The sequence below is a fragment of the Dendropsophus ebraccatus genome, chromosome 9 (assembly GCF_027789765.1).
Source record: "Dendropsophus ebraccatus isolate aDenEbr1 chromosome 9, aDenEbr1.pat, whole genome shotgun sequence".
Classification (NCBI taxonomy): domain Eukaryota; kingdom Metazoa; phylum Chordata; class Amphibia; order Anura; family Hylidae; genus Dendropsophus; species Dendropsophus ebraccatus.
In genome coordinates, this window is record NC_091462.1 from 11527042 (window position 1) to 11549797 (window position 22756).

The 22756-nt window shown below is 45.2% G+C and overlaps 1 protein-coding gene across 1 annotated transcript in view; it reads right to left on the reverse strand.

Annotated features, from left to right (window-relative positions):
• ASIC4 (acid sensing ion channel subunit family member 4) overlaps positions 1 to 22756 on the reverse strand; it is a 202009-nt gene that overhangs the window by 1207 nt on the left and 178046 nt on the right. The window contains exons 2-8 of the mRNA XM_069985059.1: positions 5611 to 5755; positions 4336 to 4463; positions 4051 to 4210; positions 2849 to 2905; positions 1235 to 1388; positions 1013 to 1104; positions 60 to 139 (exon numbers count right to left, since the gene is read on the reverse strand). Coding sequence (XP_069841160.1) covers positions 60 to 139; positions 1013 to 1104; positions 1235 to 1388; positions 2849 to 2905; positions 4051 to 4210; positions 4336 to 4463; positions 5611 to 5755 — 816 coding nt within the window. The remainder of the gene's footprint in view (positions 1 to 59; positions 140 to 1012; positions 1105 to 1234; positions 1389 to 2848; positions 2906 to 4050; positions 4211 to 4335; positions 4464 to 5610; positions 5756 to 22756) is intronic.

Below are 22756 nucleotides of genomic sequence, written 5' to 3' on the forward strand. Positions count from 1 at the left end.
ACATGTCAAAGTGAAGCTCTGTGAGATAAGATGGTGCACCACTTCCTACTGCAACTCACCTCATATAGGTAATCTAGGATCTCCAGGATGGTGAGGATACTGGCTCCGATAAATAGACCCATCTGACCTCCTATGTCTCCTAGAAGATGAGATGAAAAGATGTGTTCATACCAGAATTGATGACTATTCATATACATATGTGATGTCCAAGTAATTTATGTTATTGCCATAAAGGAGTCATTTAACAGGTTCAAGGTCCCCAACTCACTTGGGAATTGAAAACTATATCTGTTCTTGTATTTTAGGGATCTCACTGCCCTAAAGTTCTTGGTTTTAGGGATCTCATTGCCCTAAAGTTCTTAGTTTTAGGGATCTCACTGCCCCAAAGTTCTTAGTTTTAGGGATCTCACTGCCCCAAAGTTCTTAGTTTTAGGGATCTCACTGCCCTAAAGTTCTTGGTCTTAGGGATCTCACTGCCCTAAAGTTCTTGGTCTTAGGGATCTCACTGCCCTAAAGTTCTTGGTCTTAGGGATCTCACTGCCCTAAAGTTCTTGGTCTTAGGGATCTCACTGCCCTAAAGTTCTTGGTCTTAGGGATCTCACTGCCCTAAAGTTCTTGGTCTTAGGGATCTCACTGCCCTAAAGTTCTTGGTCTTAGGGATCTCACTGCCCTAAAGTTCTTGGTCTTAGGGATCTCACTGTCCTAAAGTTCTTGGTTTTAAGGATCTCGCTGCCCTAAAGTTCTTGGTTTTAGGGATCTCACTGCCCTAAAGTACTTAGTTTTAGGGATCTCACTTGCCCTAAAGTTCTTGGTTTTAGGGATCTCACTTGCCCTGAAGGTCTTGGTTTTAGGGATCTCACTTGCCCTAAAGTTCTTGGTTTTAGGGATTTCACTGCCCTAAAGTTCTTGGTTTTAAGGATCTCACTGCGCTAAAGTTCTTGGTTTTAGGGATCTCACTGCCCTAAAGTTTGCAGCCCTCGTATTATGGACTCATAACCTTTCTACCACTCACCAAGTAAACTGGCCAGGTCATACGCCGCCTTCTGTTCTATTGTCCCATAGTTCAGGGCTTCAAAGAAGATGTCTAGAATGAGGAAATTGTCCCTGTGAAGCAAAACATGGACGACTTAAACAGAAAACGTCATCTACGTAACCTGCGTTATTAGATTTCAGTCTGCAGAACAGAAGTTTTGTTACTTTCTTGTTCCTAAATGTCCTGAGTTGCTTCTCTTACCTAATGTATGTTTCATTCCTGTTGTATTTTTTAGCCAGATACCGGGCAGATCCTTTATTGGGAATCCGGACCATGGAGATTTCCTTGCCGTAGCGAGTCATGTTACAGGGCGTTGGGCAAGTGCATTTATCATTGTTGTCTTCTACCAGGGAGTCTGTGTGGGGGAGAAGAGATGGATGCATGAGCTAGGTACACGTTGTATACAGTAATTATGAGTGGTTAACATTTGGGATATTGTTAACAAAAATTGACAGTTTTACAAAGCGGACAACCTTTTTCCATAGTATGCCATAGCACCAGGATAGCAGCTAAGTAAACCAGGCTTGTCTATAGATTCCATGGTCAGTTCTTCTAATAGACAACATGTGATACAACGCCAGGCAAAAATTCTAGAATCCCCACACATAGAGACAACCACTTCTTAAACAGAAGCTAACTCAGTAGTCAGCTGATCGCCATGTGTCTAGCTCCTGCGTATGCCAGCTATGACACTAAACAATGTGTCCATTATACAGCCATCACAGAAAGGAGAGGAAATTATTTTTACTATATTTTATGGGCAATATGTCTCCACATCAGGTAGAGGAAAAAAGTTCTAAAAAAAATCCAGGTGTAAAAAATGTCAGTGAGTTTGCAAGAACCATAGTGAGCTAATGACTTGGCTTAATAACTTGGCCCCAACAAAAGACGTCAACTGTATCAGTGATAAATTATAGAACTCCTCCAAGATGGAAAGCCAGCGTGGAGTGCGGCAGAAGATGTTGGTTGTTCCCAATCAGCTGTGTGTCAAATATGGGGCAAGGATATATATATATATATATATATATATATATAATAGGAAGGTTATAAAAGGAGAACATACAAGTAGACCAAGGACGACATCAAAGTATCAGGACAGAAAACCCATATAGCTGGGGAATAGAGGAAGTCCAATAGAAAAAATTAAGGGAATGGGAAGTAATGTATGAGACAGAAGGCAAAAAAAAAACCTAAATGAAAACCAACCCCCCCTAACACTTAAAGCCAACGTGAACAAGGTTGCAGGGGCCAAAGAGAAGACCCCCATAGTGTGGAGGATTGGATTATGGTGGTATCACTAATAGGTCAGCAGTGGTGGAGGAGATGGTGGACTCCATCTTTATGGCACCTGAAAAATAAAATCACTTTTCTCATCTTTTATAAGCCTGTGACCAGGGAAGATGGCGGCCATCACCTCAGCAGCCAGTGCACAGGGGGACACAGACATTGTGGGGGCTTCTCTCCTCCTCTCCTTAGGTTTGGTGATGACGATGATGTCATTGGTCAGGTTGATGATGCATCTTGTAAACAGTCTACCTCTAAATCTGGCAGAACATATATGGTGTACATGAATGTATGGTTAGGGGAACCTTCTGAGGAGCTGGACCCATGTCGATCAGCTGATCAATGTATTGGCTTTTGTTATTAGAGGGCTTGTCTTTCTGAGATTGGCAACGCTGTATATATATGTATATATATGTATATACTGCCCCTACAGGACTGGATGAAATCTATAAGTCAGTAGGTGACACAGAACTCTTAGATAGTAAGCTCCTGGGACAAGCTTATCACATCAGGACACAGGTGGCCCCATACCTAAGGTGGTGTCAGCGCAGCTGATGTACTTGGAGGGAGAGCAGATGGTTTCATTACCTACAGGGAGAAAACAGTGACAAAATGAAGGATTAATAAATGTTCCAGACGTCACATATTCTAAAGGGTTACACTGTGTCTGGTGAGGGACGGTATGTATCATTCCATTATACAGGAGATGTCATGGAGGACGGATGGAAGATGATTCAGAATGTCTAAGCTCCAGTTATATAAGAGCAGGGGAGGTGCAGTGTCCCCAACACTCCCAGGCCTGGGGGGGGGGGGGGCAAAGAGATCACCTCTATGGGGCCATATTGGCTATTACCTTGCTCTACTACACTACTGAATGTCAGAGCTGAGTTACTATGCAGCAATAAAGGAGTAAAAGCAGTATCACTGACTAACAGAAGATTTGTCATCTTACAGTCTGTGAGCTACAATGTAACAGTGCAGTACAGGCGGTGGGCACTAGATGGCGCCTTATTACACTGACACCAGTAGGAGCTACAATGTAACAGTGCAGTACAGGCGGTGGGCACTAGATGGCGCCTTATTACACTTACACCAGTAGGAGCTACAATGTAACAGTGCAGTACAGGCGGTGGGCACTAGATGGCGCCTTATTACACTGACACCAATAGGAGCTACAATGAAACATAGTGCAGTACAGGCGGCGGGCACTAGATGGCGCCTTATTACACTGACACCAATAGGAGCTACAATGAAACATAGTGCAGTACAGGCGGCGGGCACTAGATGGCGCCTTATTACACTGACACCAATAGGAGCTACAATGAAACATAGTGCAGTACAGGCGGCGGGCACTAGATGGCGCCTTATTACACTGACACCAATAGGAGCTACAATGAAACATAGTGCAGTACAGGCGGCGGGCACTAGATGGCGCCTTATTACACTGACACCAATAGGAGCTACAATGAAACATAGTGCAGTACAGGCGGCGGGCACTAGATGGCGCCTTATTACACTGACACCAATAGGAGCTACAATGAAACATAGTGCAGTACAGGCGGCGGGCACCAGATGGCGCCTTATTATACTGACACCAATGGGAGCTGCAATGTAACAGTGCAGTACAGGCGGCGGGCACCAGATGGCGCCTTATTACACCAATGGAAGCTACAATGTATCACAGTGCAGTACAGGCGCTGAACTCTTGACACCAATAGGAGCTGAACTCTTACCTGGCATATGGACCATCCGACAGGAGCAGCTTTTTACCACCGCCTGCTTCTCACACTGTAGCCTACAGGCTGAGATGCTGTATGTGCTGTAACCTGGGAGGAAGTCACCTGCTGGGGCGTTGGCTCTGCAGTTACCCCATGGCTGGGGCAAATATTTCAGCTGTGTGCAAAGACAAGAGAACAAGATATACTTTAACTGTGGCACATGATTATACTCCAGAGCTGCACTCACTATTCTGCTGGTGGGGTCACTGTGTACTCATAGTGGGTCCCCATCATACATACCCGCTGTTCCTGGCAAGAGACGAATGTCTGGAATCCGGGGGAGACTCCGAAGCCCAGCTGGTGGATGTATGGGGGCTCATCCTGGCTGTGGATCTGCACCCTGATTCCGGCTTCGAAGGACGTCTCATCTGAGGAGAGAGGAGATGGGGCGGGCAGGATAAGTGCTTCCTTGCGGTTACATTCAGGTTTCTAACTCTTCAGGATAATTTGTTTTCTTGTAATCACTGAAGTTTCTCGCTCGGTGCTAAATTATTCATCAGTAAAATTTCAGGACCCAAAGACATTAAACCACAAGACGTCTCCCGGCCAGAAGCCTCGCCCGTCACACTTTACTGGACTCTGCCATTTACTCAGGAAATGGAAGGGCTTGTCCATTTAAAGGGGGGCTCCGACCAAAGGTTTCTTTCCTTTCAAATCAACTGGTGTCAGAAAGTTATACAGATTTGTAATTAACTTCTATTTAAAAATCTCCAGTCTTCCCATACTTATCAGCTGCTGTATGCCCTTCAGGAAGTGGTGTATTCTTTCCAGTCTGACACAGTGCTCTCTGCCACCTCTGTCCAGAGCAGGAGAGGTTTTCTATAGGGATTTGCTGCTGCTCTGGACAGTTCCTGACATGGACAGAGGTGGCAGCAGAGAGCACTGTGTCAGACTGGAGAGACTACACCACTTTCTGCGGGGCATACAACAGCTGATAAGTACTGGAAAACTGGAGATTTATAAATAAAATAATTTACAAATCTGTATAACTTTCTGACACCAGTTGATTTAAAAGAAAAGAAACATTTGGCCGGAGTACCCCTTTAAATGGACAAGCCCTTCAATTTCCTGAGTAAATGGCTGAAGTTTAGTAAAGTATGACCGGCAAGGTTGCTGGCCATTTTAAAGTTATATAGATTTGTAATTTACTTCTATTAAAAAATCTCAAGTCTTCCCATACTTATTAGCTGCTGTATGTCCTGCAGGAAATGCTGTTTTATTTTCAGTCTGACACAGTGCTCTCTGCTGACATCTCTGTCCGAGACAGGAACTGTCCAGAGCAGTACCGGTTTTGGCCATAGGTGTCAGCAGAGAGCAGTGTTAGACTGAAAATAAAACAGCATTTCCTGCAGGACATACAGCAGCTGATAAGTATGGGAAGACTGAAGATTTTTTAATAGATTTAATAGATTTTTTAAAGTAAATTACAAATCTATGTAACTTTCTGCTATCAGTTGATTTGAAAGAAAAAGATTTTCACTAGACAACCCCTTTAAGGCTTGTCAGTCTACTCACTGGTCTCTCTCCAGATGGGCAGGTACTCCTCCTGTTGGATGTCCAGCATTATCTCCAGGCCGTTTCCCATCCCCCCCTGTCGGCTCACTTTCGGGTTGTTCTTATCAGCGTTGAAGGTGTAACATTTCCCGTATCTGGTGTATACCTGCATGAAGAGAGGAGGACAGTGAGTATACAGATCACAGTGTATACACCCTACTGCTTACATACATGCATGGAAATCCCAGTGGGCTCCAACCGTCACAAGACTACAACTCCCAGCATGCCTGGACAGCCACATAGAGTCAGAAGTTGCTTTGGCTTGTAGACTGCAGCAGCTGGAGAGTCACCGGCCTGGACGTCTGTAAGACAGGTGGGAACCTCGGCTCTGCAGCTAAAGCTTTGGCTGTCCAGGCATGATGGGAGTTGTAGTTTTGCACCAGCTGGAGGACCAAGGTTCCCTACCCCTGCTGTTATATACAATGAAACCTATACATAACTATAGCTCTATGCGTTACACAGCTCTCCCAGTCTCCTGAATGGCAATTACGAGCTGGGATCAACATCACATAGATTACAATGTATACGGAGGAGAATAGGGAAACAGTCAGCAATGATATACTATGGGCGGTATAGGTCACTAAAGGTTTCCCGTTTTTCTGTATCTTAAAGTTCATTCTTGTACAATATACTGAGACCTCTGCTTGCTGTCAGGGAATCGGAACATTGTAAAAATCCTTCTCACAGCTGGGGGTTTGTTCCATTTGTATCCAGTCTGGACAATGTGCCCTGATTATTACAGACTGATACATTGTAACAAAGCCGCAGCATGGGAGGGGCCACACTGGATACAGCTGTATACACTCCTCTATCTGAGGGGCCACACTAGATACAACTGTATACAATCCCCTATCTGAGGGGCCACACTGGATACAACTGTATACACTCCTCTATCTGAGGGGCCACACTAGATACAACTGTATACACTCCTCTATCTGAGGGGCCACACTGGATACAACTGTATACAATCCCCTATCTGAGGGGCCACACTGGATACAACTGTATACACTCCTCTATCTGAGGGGCCACACTAGATACAACTGTATACAATCCTCTATCTGAGGGGCCACACTGGATACAACTGTATACAATCCCCTGAGGGGCCACACTAGATACAGCTGTATACACTCCTCTATCTGAGGAGCCACACTAGATACAACTGTATACACTCCTCTATCTGAGGGGCCACACTGGATACAACTGTATACAATCCCCTATCTGAGGGGCCACACTGGATACAACTGTATACACTCCTCTATCTGAGGGGCCACACTGGATACAACTGTATACAATCCCCTGAGGGGCCACACTAGATACAGCTGTATACACTCCTCTATCTGAGGAGCCACACTAGATACAACTGTATACACTCCTCTATCTGAGGGGCCACACTAGATACAACTGTATACACTCCTCTATCTGAGGAGCCACACTAGATACAACTGTATACACTCCTCTATCTGAGGGGCCACACTGGATACAACTGTATACACTCCTCTATCTGAGGGGCCACACTGGATACAACTGTATACAATCCCCTGAGGGGCCACACTAGATACAGCTGTATACACTCCTCTATCTGAGGAGCCACACTAGATACAACTGTATACACTCCTCTATCTGAGGGGCCACACTGGATACAACTGTATACACTCCTCTATCTGAGGGGCCACACTGGATACAACTGTATACAATCCCCTGAGGGGCCACACTGGATACAACTGTATACACTCCTATATCCTAGGTCCTCAGCACAGGAGGGGCCACACTGTATACACTCCTCTATCCTAGGTTCTCAGCACAATAGGGGCCACACTGGATACAATCCTCTATCTTAGGTTCTCGGTACAGACAGCAAGCAGAGATCTTGAAAATGGCGAAGAATTGAGGTTGCAGGATGGAGCTGTATACATAAGAATGGACAATTCCTTTAAGTCCAGGCTGAACAGATATAGTGAAAATGAATGTCTAATGGTGCGTTTACACAGGCAGATTTATCTGACAGATTTTTTAAGCCAAAGCCAGGAACAGACCATAAACAGGCAATGGATCATAAAGGAAAGACTGAGCATTCTCCTTTTTTCAAATCCATTCCTGGCTTTGGCTTCCAAAATCTGTCAGATAAATCTGCCTGTGTAAACGCACCATTAGGGGAATCTTCCCAGGAGCCGGACCCCTGGCGATCAGCTGATCAATATGTCGGCTGAGAAGGTAAAGTGGCATCTGACTCACAGGGTTGAAGTCCTGGCTGGTGCACTTGTGTCCGTGGTAGTAGCACCTCTTCAGCATCCTATCTAGGTCCTTCCATGAGTCACTGGACGAGGCCGGGAGTCCCAGCTCATCTATCTCAGACTGGAGCCCCCAGGGAGAAGAGGTTTTGGGGTACTGGGTGGTTCTGCCCTCTTGGCGCACCCTACAGATGGTGACCGCCGGGAACTGCAGGGCTCGGACCCAGGTCATCTTGACGTTGGTATGGGTGGGGTGAGTAGCTAGATAGAAGACATGTTTTAGGGAATAGGAGATGAGAAGACCCAGCAGGGAGGTGAAGGTGACCCCAAAGAATAGGCGATGCAGGATGGAGAAGGTGGTCCGCAGGTGGGTCAGCCCATGGATCTTGGTGGTTCTCAGGAATTTGTCTGTAGTTTCGGCACAGGACATGGTGTCCCCAGTATACGACTCCTTCCCCATTATGGACCCGACTGCAGAGATGGAGCCAACTGGGGGGGCAGGAAGAGGCAATGGGACCACCAGTATGATGACGGGTTACAGTGCAGCCGGCGGCATCTATGACGGGAGATCACAGCTCTGCCTCTTTATATGCAGCTACTACTCCAACAACATCCTCACCCAGCACTCTAAGCCGCCCCCCAGGGAGAAGCCTGGGCAGGCGCCAAGCCATTTCTGCTGGTTTGCAATTACTGCATAGAAAGAATGATCTAAAGGTGTCGTCCAGGCGTCCGTGAATTAAGCTCAATTATGGGGGAATGGAGACGGCACTTTACACTGCAGCTCTGCTTCTGCTGATTGGCTGCTGTGTATAAGCACAAGCCCTGCAGCAAGTCACCAGAGGGGGCAGTGCTGGGACTACCACATCATTCTCCTCCTTATGTCCCTGTCTACATGGAGACAGAAGATAACTCACAACTTAAAGGGAATTTTCCTTGAAGGATATTTTTCATGGGGGCATGCTGGGAGTTTTAGTCTTCCAACTGCAACTAGCCCTGGGACCAGATGTGGCCCTATTGATCCATTCTAATGGCAGCTGTTAGGAGACCGGGCATGCTGGGGATTGTAATCTCTCAAACTGCAACCAGTGGACTTGTGTCCTTTCAGCTATTGTGAGACTACAACTCCCAGCATGCTGTAACAAACACTTTACAGTGGTTTCCAGTTTTATATAAATTAGGACTTAAAGGCATTGTTCAGCAAAAAAAAAAAAAAAAAAAAAGTTTTCTTTCAAGTCAACTGGTGCCAGAGATTTGTAATTTACTTCTATTAAAAGAAATCTTCGGTACTTATCAGCTGCTGTATGTCCTGCAAAAAGTGGTGTATTCTTTCCAGAGAGGTTTTCTATGGGGATTTGATCCTGCTCTGGACATATCCTGACATGGACAGAGAGCACTGTGTCAGACTGGAGAGAATACACCACTTCCTGCAGGACATACAGCAGCTGGTAAGTACCGGAAGACTGGAGATTTTTTTAATAGAAGTAAATTATAAATCTCTGTCACTTTCTGGCACCAGTTTATTTAAAAGAAAACTTTTTTTTGGGTGGAGTACCCCTTTAAATGGACTTTTTATCCCCTATTTGACCACCGGGACCCCCCAGAATTGGAGATGAAGTCGTCCTGCTATAAATAGAGCCACCATGGACTGTTCTCTATGGGGCGGCTGAACACTTCTGAGCGGTGAGCAACTCGCTGATGGTGGGGCCATTGTTTCCCCATTTTCAGGTTAGATGGGGGTCTGGGAGGTCAGATAGGGGTATCAGTGTTCCCCAAGCTGTGACTCTCCACCCCTTGCAGAACTACAACTCCCATCATGCACCTAGCTTCAGTATTACGGCCATTAGAGCGCATCTTCCAGTATTCTGACTGGTCTCTCTGTCGCCGGCGCTTTCATTCCCCATTCCGGACGCACGTTGGACGCTTTAGTATCTATAATTATGCAGTAAACACCATTTCCCCTGCAGGGTCGGCTTTTACATAGTGATAATTCCCTTAAGTTGCTCATAATTGATGGCTGACATTACGTTAATTACACGAACGCTAAGAACCGCAGCGAGAACTCACTGAGGATGGACTACTGATGTCTGACAGCTGATGAGATGATCTGCAGTGGGCTCACTCTATGAGATGCAATAGTCTGCAGAGTTACTGAGATATATATAATCATAAAAATGAAAGTCTGTCTGTCTGTCTGTCTTGTATAGACTTTCAAACGCCTGAACCATTTGGCCCCAAATCTGGCCCACAGATACATTGGGTGCCCAGGAAGGTTAGAGCGAAGGTCCCGTCCCCGCCAGATGTACAGGAGGGGAGGGGGATGGGGAAAAGCACCCCATAGAAATTACACAGATGACATATTAGTGCTGCAGCTCCCCAGCAGGAATGGCAGTTGGAAGCCTTAGCAACCAATTCGATTACTACTTTCATTTTCACATAGAGCTGGAATCTGATTGGTTGCTGGGGCCAGCTGCTTCAGAACAGATCCATAAAAAAAACTGGTAGACCCCCTACTCCAACTATACACTACAGGTATACAGCCCCCGACCCCAACTATACAGTACAGGTATACAGAACCCCACCCCAACTATACAGTACAGGTATATAGCCCCCCACCCCAACTGTACAGTACAGGTATACAAGAATCCCAAAACTATACACTACAGGTATACAGCACCTCCATCAACTATATATTACAGGTATACAGGACCCTCAAACTATAAACTACAGGTATACAGCACCTCCACCAACTATATACTACAGGTATACGGGACTATCCAAACCAAACACTACAGGACCCCCAAACTATACAGTAAAGGCATAGAGGACCGCCTAACTATGCAGCACAGGTATACAGGCCCCCTCCCCAAACTATACACTACAGGTGTACAGAACCCTAAAACTCTACACTACAGGAATTCAACCCCTCAACTATACACTACAGGTATACAGGACCTCCCTCAACTATACAATACAGGTATACAGCCCCCCCAACTATACACTACAGGTATACAGGACCCCCTCAACTATACACTACAGGTATACAGCCCTCACCCCCCACCTCAACTATACACTACAGGTGTATACAGAACCCCTAAAAACCATACACTTTAGATATACAGAACCCCTCCAACTATACACTACAGAAATTCCACTAATAAACTCAGATGAAACAATATATTTTAGACAATTGCAGTTTTCTGTTAAGCACCAACTGCAATGACAATAAACAAGGCCCAAGGCCGATCAATGCAGGTGGTGGCAGAAATCTGTATTCTGTATGTTTTCCGCATGGACATTTGTAGGTTGCTGCTCCAGAGTTCCATCGGGTAAAACTCTGTATGTCTATGCACCTGGCAGTAACACTTCCAATGTTGTATATAACCAGGCTGTATATAACACTGCCAATGTTGTATATAACGAGGCTGTATATAAAACTGCCAATGTTGTATATAACCAGGCTGTATATAACACTGCCAATGTTGCATATAACCAGGCTCTGTATATAACACCGACAATGTTGTATATTTTTTTTTTTACTGGAGAACCCATTTACAGGTAGCAACTAAAGAGGCCAAGTCTCTATCACCATACGTGTTATAGAATTGGCATCAACTCTATAGTATATATTCTGCTGCTGGACCCCAACTCCAAAAGATGAAAGTAAAACTATCCACAATAAATAATAGTGAAGTAATAATACAAGAATGTAATATACAAGAATATAACTACTACATCACTGCACCTATATACAAGAAAATAACTACTACAATACTGCTCCTATATACAAGAATATAACTACTATATTACTGCTCCTATATACAGGGATATAACTACTATAATACTACCCCTATATACAAGAATATAGCTACTATAATACTGCTCCTATATACAGGAATATAACTACTATAATACTGATCCTATATACAGGGATATAACTACTATAATACTGCTCCTATATACAGGAATATAACTACTATAATACTGCTCCCTATATACAGGAATATAACTACTATAATACTGCCTCCTATATACAAGAATATAACTACTATAATACTACTCCTATATACAGGAATATAACTACTATAATACTGCTCCTATATACAGGAATATAACTACTATAATACTGCCCCTATATACAGGAATATAACTACTATAATACTGCTCCTATATACAGGAATATAACTACTATAATACTGCTCCCTATATATACAGGAATATAACTACTATAATACTGCCCCCTATATACAGGAATATAACTACTATAATACTGCCCCTATATACAAGAATATAACTACTATAATACTGCTCCTATATACAGGAATATAACTACTATAATACTGCTCCTATATACAGGGATATAACTACTATAATACTGCTCCTATATACAAGAATATAACTACTATAATACTGCTCCCTATATACAGGAATATAACTACTATAATACTGCCCCTATATACAGGAATATAACTACTATAATACTGCTCCTATATATACAGGAATATAACTACTATAATACTGCCCCCTATATACAGGAATATAACTACTATAATACTGCTCCTATATACAAGAATATAATTACTATAATGCGGTTCAGGGAAGAAACAGAGTGCTGCACCTCACACCTATGGCTGATACTAGTGCCGCTAGGCTAAATAAAAAACACATCAGAATTTTGTGTATGAATTGATCAAGCCATACTGCCCCATGTACCTCGTGCCGGTATCTGATACACATGGGTCCCTACACTAAGTCCACACCGTGCCAGTCAGTTGCCACCAACCCCGCAGGCGTGCACAGTCAGGGAACGGGGGCCATGGGACGGCCCTGCGACCCCCATGCCACAGGACCAGACCCAGCTAGCACTCCTTTATAAGACCCACATGACCAAAATTAGCAGGAGATGCCTGTGCTCACATGTCTGGACCCTATGTCTTCCCCATTCTGTGAGAGCAGCAATGGTAAGTGTAATACCATATCCATACTTGTGTCGTTTGGGGGCAGCCTTCCCCGCCGGTGGTGCTGGCTGGGTTTTGGTGGGGCTTTTTTGGGTCTGGTCCTGTGACATTGGGGTTGCAGGGCCGTTCCATGGCCGCCCTTCCCTGCATGTGCACGCTTTGCGGGGTTGGCGGTCGCTGACCGACACGGTGTGGAGTTAGCGTAGGGACCCGTGTGGACCAGAGGACCTGCGCGGTGGTACACGGGGCAATATGGCTTGATCAATTCATATACAGACACTCTGGTGTTGATTTTTAATATAGGCCTAGCGGCATTAGTATCAGCCATAGATGGGATGTGCAGCCGTTCCATTCTCTCCAGTTCATAACTACTATAATACTGCTCCTATATACATGAATATAACTACTATAATACTACTCCTATATACAAGAATATAACTGCTATAATACTGCCCCTATATACAAGAATATAACTACTATAATACTGCTCCTACAGTATATATAAGAATATAAGTGCCATAATACTGCCCCTATATACAAGAATATAACTACTATAATACTGCCCCCTATATACAAGAATATAACTACTATAATACTGCTCCCTATATACAGGAATATAACTACTTTAATACTGCCACTATATACAAGAATATAACTACTATAATACTGCCCCCTATATACAAGAATATAACTACTATAATACTGCTCCCTATATACAGGAATATACCTACTATAATACTGCTCCTATATACAGGGATATAACTACTATAATACTGCTCCTATATACAGGAATATAACTACTATAATACTGCTCCTATATACAGGAATATAACTACTATAATACTGCTCCCTATATACAGGAATATAACTACTATAATACTGCTCCCTATATACAGGGATATAACTACTATAATACTGCTCCTATATACAGGAACATAACTACTATAATACTGCTCCTATATACAGGAATATAACTACTATAATACTGCTCCCTATATACAGGAATATAACTACTATAATACTGCTCCCTATATACAGGAATATAACTATTATAATACTGCCCCGTATGTGCAGTAGTAGGTATAATGCTGCTATCAGTATTTGCTCTCTTGCTCCCGTGTTATGTGATATTTTCTCTAGCAGGCGGCATTGCACCAGTCCTTTCCGTGTGCCAAAGTCAGAGCGACATTCCTGTGTTTTTATTACCATCATAACAAGTGGCGGCTTTTCTGCCTGAAGGACAAACAACTTTTCCTGGCCCAGACATGAGGCTGAATCCACAGACATGAGCGGGATGGCCGCCCGTACACCTGCAGAGTATCCTCACTGCCTGGTCATGGCTTAGAGTAAAGTGTCTGGAGCCGCTAGTAATATTATATATAAGGGGAGGACATACTAAATTGTATACAGGATCTGTCAGAAAAGCACAGGGTGCATGGTATTGCGGTATATTATCTTATATTTGGTAACTGTAATTGTAATTTTAGAAAATTTCCTAGAATATTAAATGAACTTAAGTCAGAAAGTTATATAGATTTGTAATCTACTTCTATTTAAGTATCTCCAGTCCTCCAGTACTTATCAGCTGCTGTATGTCCTGCAGGAAGTGGTGTATTCTCTCCAGTCTGACACAGTGCTCTCTGCTGCCACCTCTGTCCATGTCAGGAACTGTTCAGAGCAGCAGCAAATCCCCATAGAAAACCTCTCCTGCTCTGGACAGTTCCTGACATGGACAGAGGTGGCAGCAGAGAGCACTGTGCCAGACCGGAAAGAATACACCACTTCCTGCAGGACATACAGCAGCTGATAAGTACTGGAAGATTGGAGCTATTTTAATAGAAGTAAGTTATAAATCTATATATTTTTCTGACACTGGTTGATTTGAAGGATTTTTTTTCTTTTCCGGAGTTCCCCTTTAAAATGTCTTAAGTTATCTTAGATCCGAAATGAGTGTCCATTATATAACATAGTGGTCACCTGTTATTTTTACAGATTACTTTTCTCTTGAGTCTGTTCTATATTTTCTATACATGTATAATATAAGATAATAAAAGACGGGGGGAGAAGAGGAGGGGGATGAAGCTGCAGTATAAGAGGAAGAGGAGCAACACACGAAGACATGTGATTGGCTCAAAACTGAGAAAAGGCCCGCCCACCCAGCTAGCATGGAGGGAGACCAGAGGAAGAAAAGATAAGATGCTAGTACTACAGTCTATCTGCAGGGATTCCACTATAGGGGAGGGGCAGTGACAACCTCCAGCAGTTGTCACCCTCGTCTGAGCTGAACTGACAGCTAATCCATGAGCTGTACACCCAGGATAAGTATCAGAGAGAAAGTGAAACCCGTCGGCTGGCCTTGTTATATCTCTGATTTAATATCCCGGTATGAGGTACATGAAGGCTCCTTTACCTCGCACTAGAACATGTAATCAGCCTGGCAGCAAAACACGTCCGACCAGAGGCAGAAACCTGTGACGGCCAAGGAGGAGAAGTTTTCCTGAAAGCGCAAATATAAAATCTATATTTAATCTGCTCTAATATAATAACGCAGGCGGCAGACTATCCAGGGATCTCATCTATGAATCAGTCAGGTGGATACAAAGTAATGTGAGAAGAGTGCTGCCACCTGCAGGCGGCCTATGGTAATGCCGCTCAGCAATAGGAAGCCGCCATGTGTGCAAATGATGGATCGATATGATGGGAATGGGAGATGATTGGATCCATAGGGGGGGACACCGCCACGGGGGCTTCATAATCAATGATTTATGCTCTAATATGTCGCCAGGACTGACTCTCAGTCATGGACTGCTGGGCCTGATATTAGGGATGGGGAGAGGGGGGCGGATCATCCGAATGAGGAATATTTAATTTAGCACTAATTGGTTAAAAGTCATCTTTGTGTTATGGTGTCGGCTCCGCTCCCTGTCTGGACCCCGGTTGCTGCAGCACAGTGCCAGCTCCACTTCTTGTCTTGGCCCCGGTTGTTGCAGCACAGTGCTGGCTTCGCTCAGTGTTTGGGCCCCGGTTGTTGCGGCAAGGTGCCAGCTCCGCTCCCTTTCTGGGCCCTAGTTGTTGCAGGACTGTGCCGGCTCCGCTCACTGTCTGGGACCTGGTTGTTGCAGGACTGTGCCGGCTCCGCTCACTGTCTGGGACCTGGTTGTTGCTGCATGGTGCCAGCTTTGCTTCTTGCCTGGGCCCTGGTTGTTGCTGCATGGTGCCAGCTTTGCTCCTTGCCTGGGCCCTGGTTGTTGCTGCATGGTGCCAGCTTTGCTCCTTGCCTGGGCCCTGGTTGTTGTGGCCCGCACAGTGCTGGCTTCGCTTGCTGTCTGGGCCCCGCAGTTGTTGTGGCACGGTGCCGGCTTTGCTGCCATCTGGGCCCCAGTTGTTTGGGCACGGTGCCGGCTTTGCTCCCTGTCTGGGTCCCGGTTGTTGTGGCACGGTGCCGGCTCCGATTCCTGTCTGGGCCCCGGTTGTTGTGGCACGTTGCCGGCTCTGCTCCCTGTCTGGGCCCCGATTGTTGCGGCACAGTGCCGGCTCCTCTCAATGTCCACACAGCAGTTGATGCGGCACAGTGGCGGCTTTGCTGCCGTCTGGGCCCCAGTTGTTTTGGCACGGTGCCGGCTTTGCTCCCTTTCTGGGTCCCGGTTGTTGTGGCACGGTGCTGGCTTTGCTCCCTGTCTGGGCCCCGGTTTTTGTGGCACAGTGTCGGCTCTGCTTCCTGTCTGGGCCCCGGTTGTTGCGGCTCTGCTCCCTGTCTGGGCCCCGATTGTTGCCGGATCCTCTCAATGTCCGCACAACAGTTGATGCGGCACAGTGGTGGCTCCGCTTCCTGTCTGGGACCTGGTTGTTGCGGCGTGGTGCCGACTCCGCTCCCTGTCCTAGCCCTGGTTGTTGCAGCACGGTGCCAGCTCCGCTCCCTGTCCGGGCCCCGGTTGTTGTGGCACGGTGCCAGCTCCTCTCCCTGTCCGGGCCCCGGTTGTTGCAGCATGGTGCCGCCTCCGCTCCCTGTGATGCTAATGATCCTTTAATGTGAAGTGTTAATTATGAGCTATTGATTGTCCTGGACAATGTTCGCTGCATAATGATGGTGTCAGTGGGGAAGAGCCAGACCATCCTTGGAAGAGAACGCCGCTGCGTCTAGCAGTATGCAGAGAATGCAGCATTAACCTGTTATTTGCCAGTGCTCCCGTCCCACCCCATTACCTGGGAATATTCTATGTGAGATGTGACGGCTCCGTCCTTGGTGCCAATTCTCACAGACACTCAGGATCAGATTATTTCCATCACTATCATGGGCAACCGGATCAGAAAGTTGTACCTAAATCTCGCAACACCCGCAGCTGCTTGGCCGTCACAGTAAGATAAAAAAGAACAAATTCACCGGAAACACGTGTGAGATGTGTGCAATGTGTCAGTCATGGAGTTTATTCTTTATCGTGTAGATTTTATGCCGCCCATTGGGTGAACTGGAGTCACCACAAAAAGTATTGGGACTTTTAAAAAAGTTGCGTATGAAAAAAAGGCGTCTAAAATATCAAGACCATAAAAGTATTTAGGTGCTTTACTGGAACATGTTGTCACAAATTAGGCCACACCCCCTTCCATTCTTGCCACCCCCCTTTTCACATAAGATCCTCAATGTTGTAGCGTTTGTTCTTTTTGGTAATTTTTGCATAATCGATATGTCCTGGTTACTGTGCGACACAACTCTGCTGCAGCGGGGTTACTATAGCAACACCCCTGTATACGCAGACCCACCCGTCTGTATATACATATATACATACAGACATATATATACTAATATATACATACAGACATATATATATATATATATATATATATATATATATATACACACACACACACACATTTATTTGCATACATATAAATGCATAAACTTCCTACACATAGTCATAAACACGCAGTAATCTACTTACATATGCATAAACATTCATACACACATACGTACACAATCACTAGTACATATACTCTTACATACACATTTACATACACATATATACATACACAGTCACCGTACATACTCTTACATATATACATACACACATATACATAGTCACCGTACATACTCTTACACATATACATACACACATACAGTATACATACACAGTCACCGTACATATACTCTTACATACATAGATACATACACACATATACATACAGTCACCGTACATACTCTTACATACACATATACATACACACATATAAATACACAGTCAGCGTACATATAGTCTTACATACACATATACATACACACATATAAATACACAGTCAGCGTACATATACTCTTACATACATAGATACATACACACATATACATACAGTCACCGTACATACTCTTACATACACATATACATACACACATATAAATACACAGTCAGCGTACATATAGTCTTACATACACATATACATACACACATATAAATACACAGTCAGCGTACATATACTCTTACATACATATATACATACACACATAAACATACACAGTTACCGTACATACTCTTACATACATACAGTATATACATACAAACATATAAATACGCAGTCACCGTACATATACTCTTACATACATATATACACACACACATATACATACACAGTCACCGTACATACTCTTACATACATATATACATACACACATATACATACAGTCACCGTACATACTCTTACATACACATATACATACACACATATAAATACACAGTCAGCGTACATATAGTCTTACATACACATATACATACACACATATAAATACACAGTCAGCGTACATATACTCTTACATACATATATACATACACACATAAACATACACAGTTACCGTACATACTCTTACATACATACAGTATATACATACAAACATATAAATACGCAGTCACCGTACATATACTCTTACATACATATATACACACACACACATATACATACACAGTCACCGTACATACTCTTACATACATATATACATACACACATATACATACACAGTCACCACTACACATATTCAGACACACACATTATTTATAAGTTGATGGCTTTTTAATAACTATCTAGCATTGATAATGGAGCGATATGGGATGAAGCAATCTCCGGCGGCCTCTGTATCTCTCCGCTTTGGATGTCATTCCTGGATACCAAACAATAACATCACTTAGATATCTAATGGAAGCCGGAGCGATACCGAGAGACGTGTCCATCATAACACAATGTATATTAGGGATTCCCATTATTACAATTACTGTCAAATTATGTTTACTGGAGACTGGACAATCCCTTTTATCGGAACACATAAACCTCATATGGAATATCTAATGTAAAGAAGACGAGGAGGAGGAAGGCTTCAGTGATTGCTGGGACACAGCTGCCTTTCCCCACATGACCACTTGATGGCAGTGTGACACAATGCTGATCACTCCCAGAATTCGCCTGGAGGTATCAGAGGAGGAATGGAATAGATCTAACTTCAACTAGTTTAAAGTGAACAGGATTAACCATTTCACCGCTGGTTTGAATGGGATGAAGGGTCAGATGTGCCTGATGGGGATTTTCTTCTACATTTTCTATTATTCACCAAAATGCTCCAGGCTACCCTCACATATCTCCGCATTACCATGTGCAGCGCCGCATCACTTACTCCTCATCCCCTTCCTTCTATGGATCATTGCAGGAATTGCTGTGATGACGCATTGAACTTACCAAAACCATTTGTTGCCAGCAGTTTGGTTTATTGCGTGTATATAGCCTTCAGCTGCCAGAGCATGCTGGGAGTTGTAGTTTAACAACAGCTGGAAGGACACTGGATGCATCTCACAGATTCCTCATAATCCCCCACAGGGATTATACAACTACCACCATCATCTCTGTGTGATACTCAGCCCTGTGATGTGTCCCCCCAGTCCCATAGCCCTGTGATGCCCCAGCAGCAGATCCTGTGTGGTGTGAGGTGCAGCCACCATGGATCCCACAGATGATGGGGCGGATGAGATCTGGGGAATATGGAGGACGAGTCACCATCTTGATCTCTTTGTCCTGTTCCTCATTCTTTTACAATGTCTGCAGTGCGGCCCCCCGGGACATTATCCTGCTGACCACTGCCGTTAGGAGGTCCCACTGCCATGGAGGGGGGTACTTTGTGTGTATAATGGTTAGGTAGGTGGTTGGTGTCACAGTAACATCCACATGATGCCAGGATACAAGGTCTCCAGCAGAACATTGCTCATCACACTGCCCCCGCCATCTTGTCTTCTTCCCATAATGCATCCTGGTGCCATCTGTTCCCCAGGTAAGTGACGCAGATGCACCCAACCATTCACATGATCGAAATCGTGACCCATCAGACCAGGCACCTTTTTCCATTGCTCCAGGTTCCAGTTCTGATAGCCATTGTAGACACTATCAGGGATGACAGGGTTCACATGGGCTCTGACCAGTCTGCTGGGCCCCATACACAGCAAGCTGCCAGGTCCTGTGTCATCTGACTCCTTTCTATCATACCCAGGAGTTTTGCAGCAGTTTGCTTTACATCAGCTCTTCTGTGGAATCGGACCCGACTCGTGATGTATATATCAATGAACCTTGATCCTGTCCCTTGGCCACTTTGGTTAGTTCTGGCCTCTACACATCACTATTCGCCCCTTGCTATAGTCGCTCAGACTTGCTAACACCAACTTCCCTTACCCCCCCCCCCCCCCCCCCCCGGCAGCCCCCATTGTCACCAGATATCAGTGCTCCTTACCTATCTGTGGTATTAATGTTATGGCTGATCCCTCTTCATCATTAGTAAAGGGATTAAGCTACTGATCCCTTCTTTGCTGACTGAGGGTGTTATGGCCTTATTGATCCAGGTAACTAATAATGATCCTATGGGATGTCATTGGGAACGTGTCGGCCATCTTGGTGGCTGAATCCTCTTTGGTCGCCCCCCCCCCCCCCCCCCCTCTGTAGAAGGTAATCAGGCAGATAATCTGCGGTGTCTAATCCTGTGGCTTCATGTATATTATATGCATTCATGAACCAGAGCGGCAGAAATCAGATTCATTACTTTCTCCTATTTTTCCCCTATCTCCTGGCGGCAGCGGCGGTAAATGAGTCACTGTCAGTTGTGGCCGCCGTCCTCGGCTGGAAGAACAACAACTCTCAGCTTATTAAACATTTTAATTTTACAAGACGAGTGAGGACGGAGGTGACGGAGGAGGTGCACCGCCACAGAGGAGAAGATGGATTTCTGAGGGAAGATATCGCTCCAGGGGAGAAGAAGGAAAAAATCTAAAAACTCCAACACCTGGTGAAGCGTCACTCAGGAAATCAGCTTTTCAGCCTGGGAATTAAAGTCTTAGAAGAATTTAAACCCTTGAGGATAAAGCCTTAAAGGGAATGTCCACAACTTAATGCCGGGTTGTTGTAAGGCCTGTTATACTGTACTATTATAACTATATATCAGTCTGTGCTATTGTGATACAGAGCTCCAAAGCCACTGCATACTCACAGAGAAAATGGGGAAATTTTGTCTGTCTAGAGCCACCACTAGGGGGAGCTGAAGAGCTTGCACTTCATACCGTCAATTAACTTTATTCATTTTCTATTCTTATAGGTGGATCCTGTGCTATCTTCTTCCAGCTTAATACTTCAAAAGTGTTGCGGGCATGCTTTGTTTCATGTACGGGAAGTGGGAGGTGTTTAGCTGTCCCATTCATCAGTAGTGGATCCTGTTTTATTTTCCTTCAGCTTTACAGATTGGACAGTGCACCCTCTATATAGGAGGCCAGGCCTGTCATTCAGCCCCATGGACAGTGCACTCTCTGTATAGGAGGCCAGGCCTGTCATTCAGCCCCATGGACAGTGCACCCTCTGTATAGGAGGCCAGGCCTGTCATTCAGCACCATGGACAGTGCACTCTCTGTATAGGAGACCAGGCCTGTCATTCAGCACCATGGACAGTGCACTCTGTATAGGAGGCCAGACCTGTCATTCAGCCCCATGGACAGTGCACTCTGTATAGGAGGCCAGGCCTGTCATTCAGCAGCATGGACAGTGCACTCTCTGTATAGGAGGCCAGGCCTGTCATTCAGCAGCATGGACAGTGCACTCTCTGTATAGGCAGCCAGGCCTGTCATTCAGCACCATGGACAGTGCACCCTCTGTATAGGAGGCCAGGCCTGTCATTCAGCACCATGGACAGTGCACTCTCTGTATAGGCAGCCAGACCTGTCATTCAGCCCCATGGACAGTGCACTCTATATAGGAGGCCAGACCTGTCATTCAGCCCCATGGACAGTGCACCCTCTGTATAGGCAGTTAGGCCTGTCATTCAGCCCCATGGACAGTGCACACTGTATAGGAGGCCAGGCCTGTCATTCAGCCCCATGGACAGTGCACTCTGTATAGGAGGCCAGGCCTGTCATTCAGCACCATGGACAGTGCACTCTGTATAGGAGGCCAGGCCTGTCATTCAGCCCCATGGACAGTGCACTCTGTATAGGAGACCAGGCCTGTCATTCAGCCCCATGGACAGTGCACTCTCTGTATAGGAGGCCAGGCCTGTCATTCAGCCCCATGGACAGTGCACTCTCTGTATAGGAGGCCAGGCCTGTCATTCAGCCCCATGGACAGTGCACCCTCTATATAGGAGGCCAGGCCTGTCATTCGGCCCCATGGACAGTGCACCCTCTGTATAGTAGGCCAGACCTGTCATTCAGCCCCATGGACAGTGCACTCTGTATAGGAGGCCAGGCCTGTCATTCAGCACCATGGACAGTGCACCCTCTATATAGGAGGCCAGGCCTGTCATTCAGCACCATGGACAGTGCACTCTGTATAGGAGGCCAGGCCTGTCATTCAGCACCATGGACAGTGCACCCTCTATATAGGAGGCCAGGCCTGTCATTCAGCACCATGGACAGTGCACTCTGTATA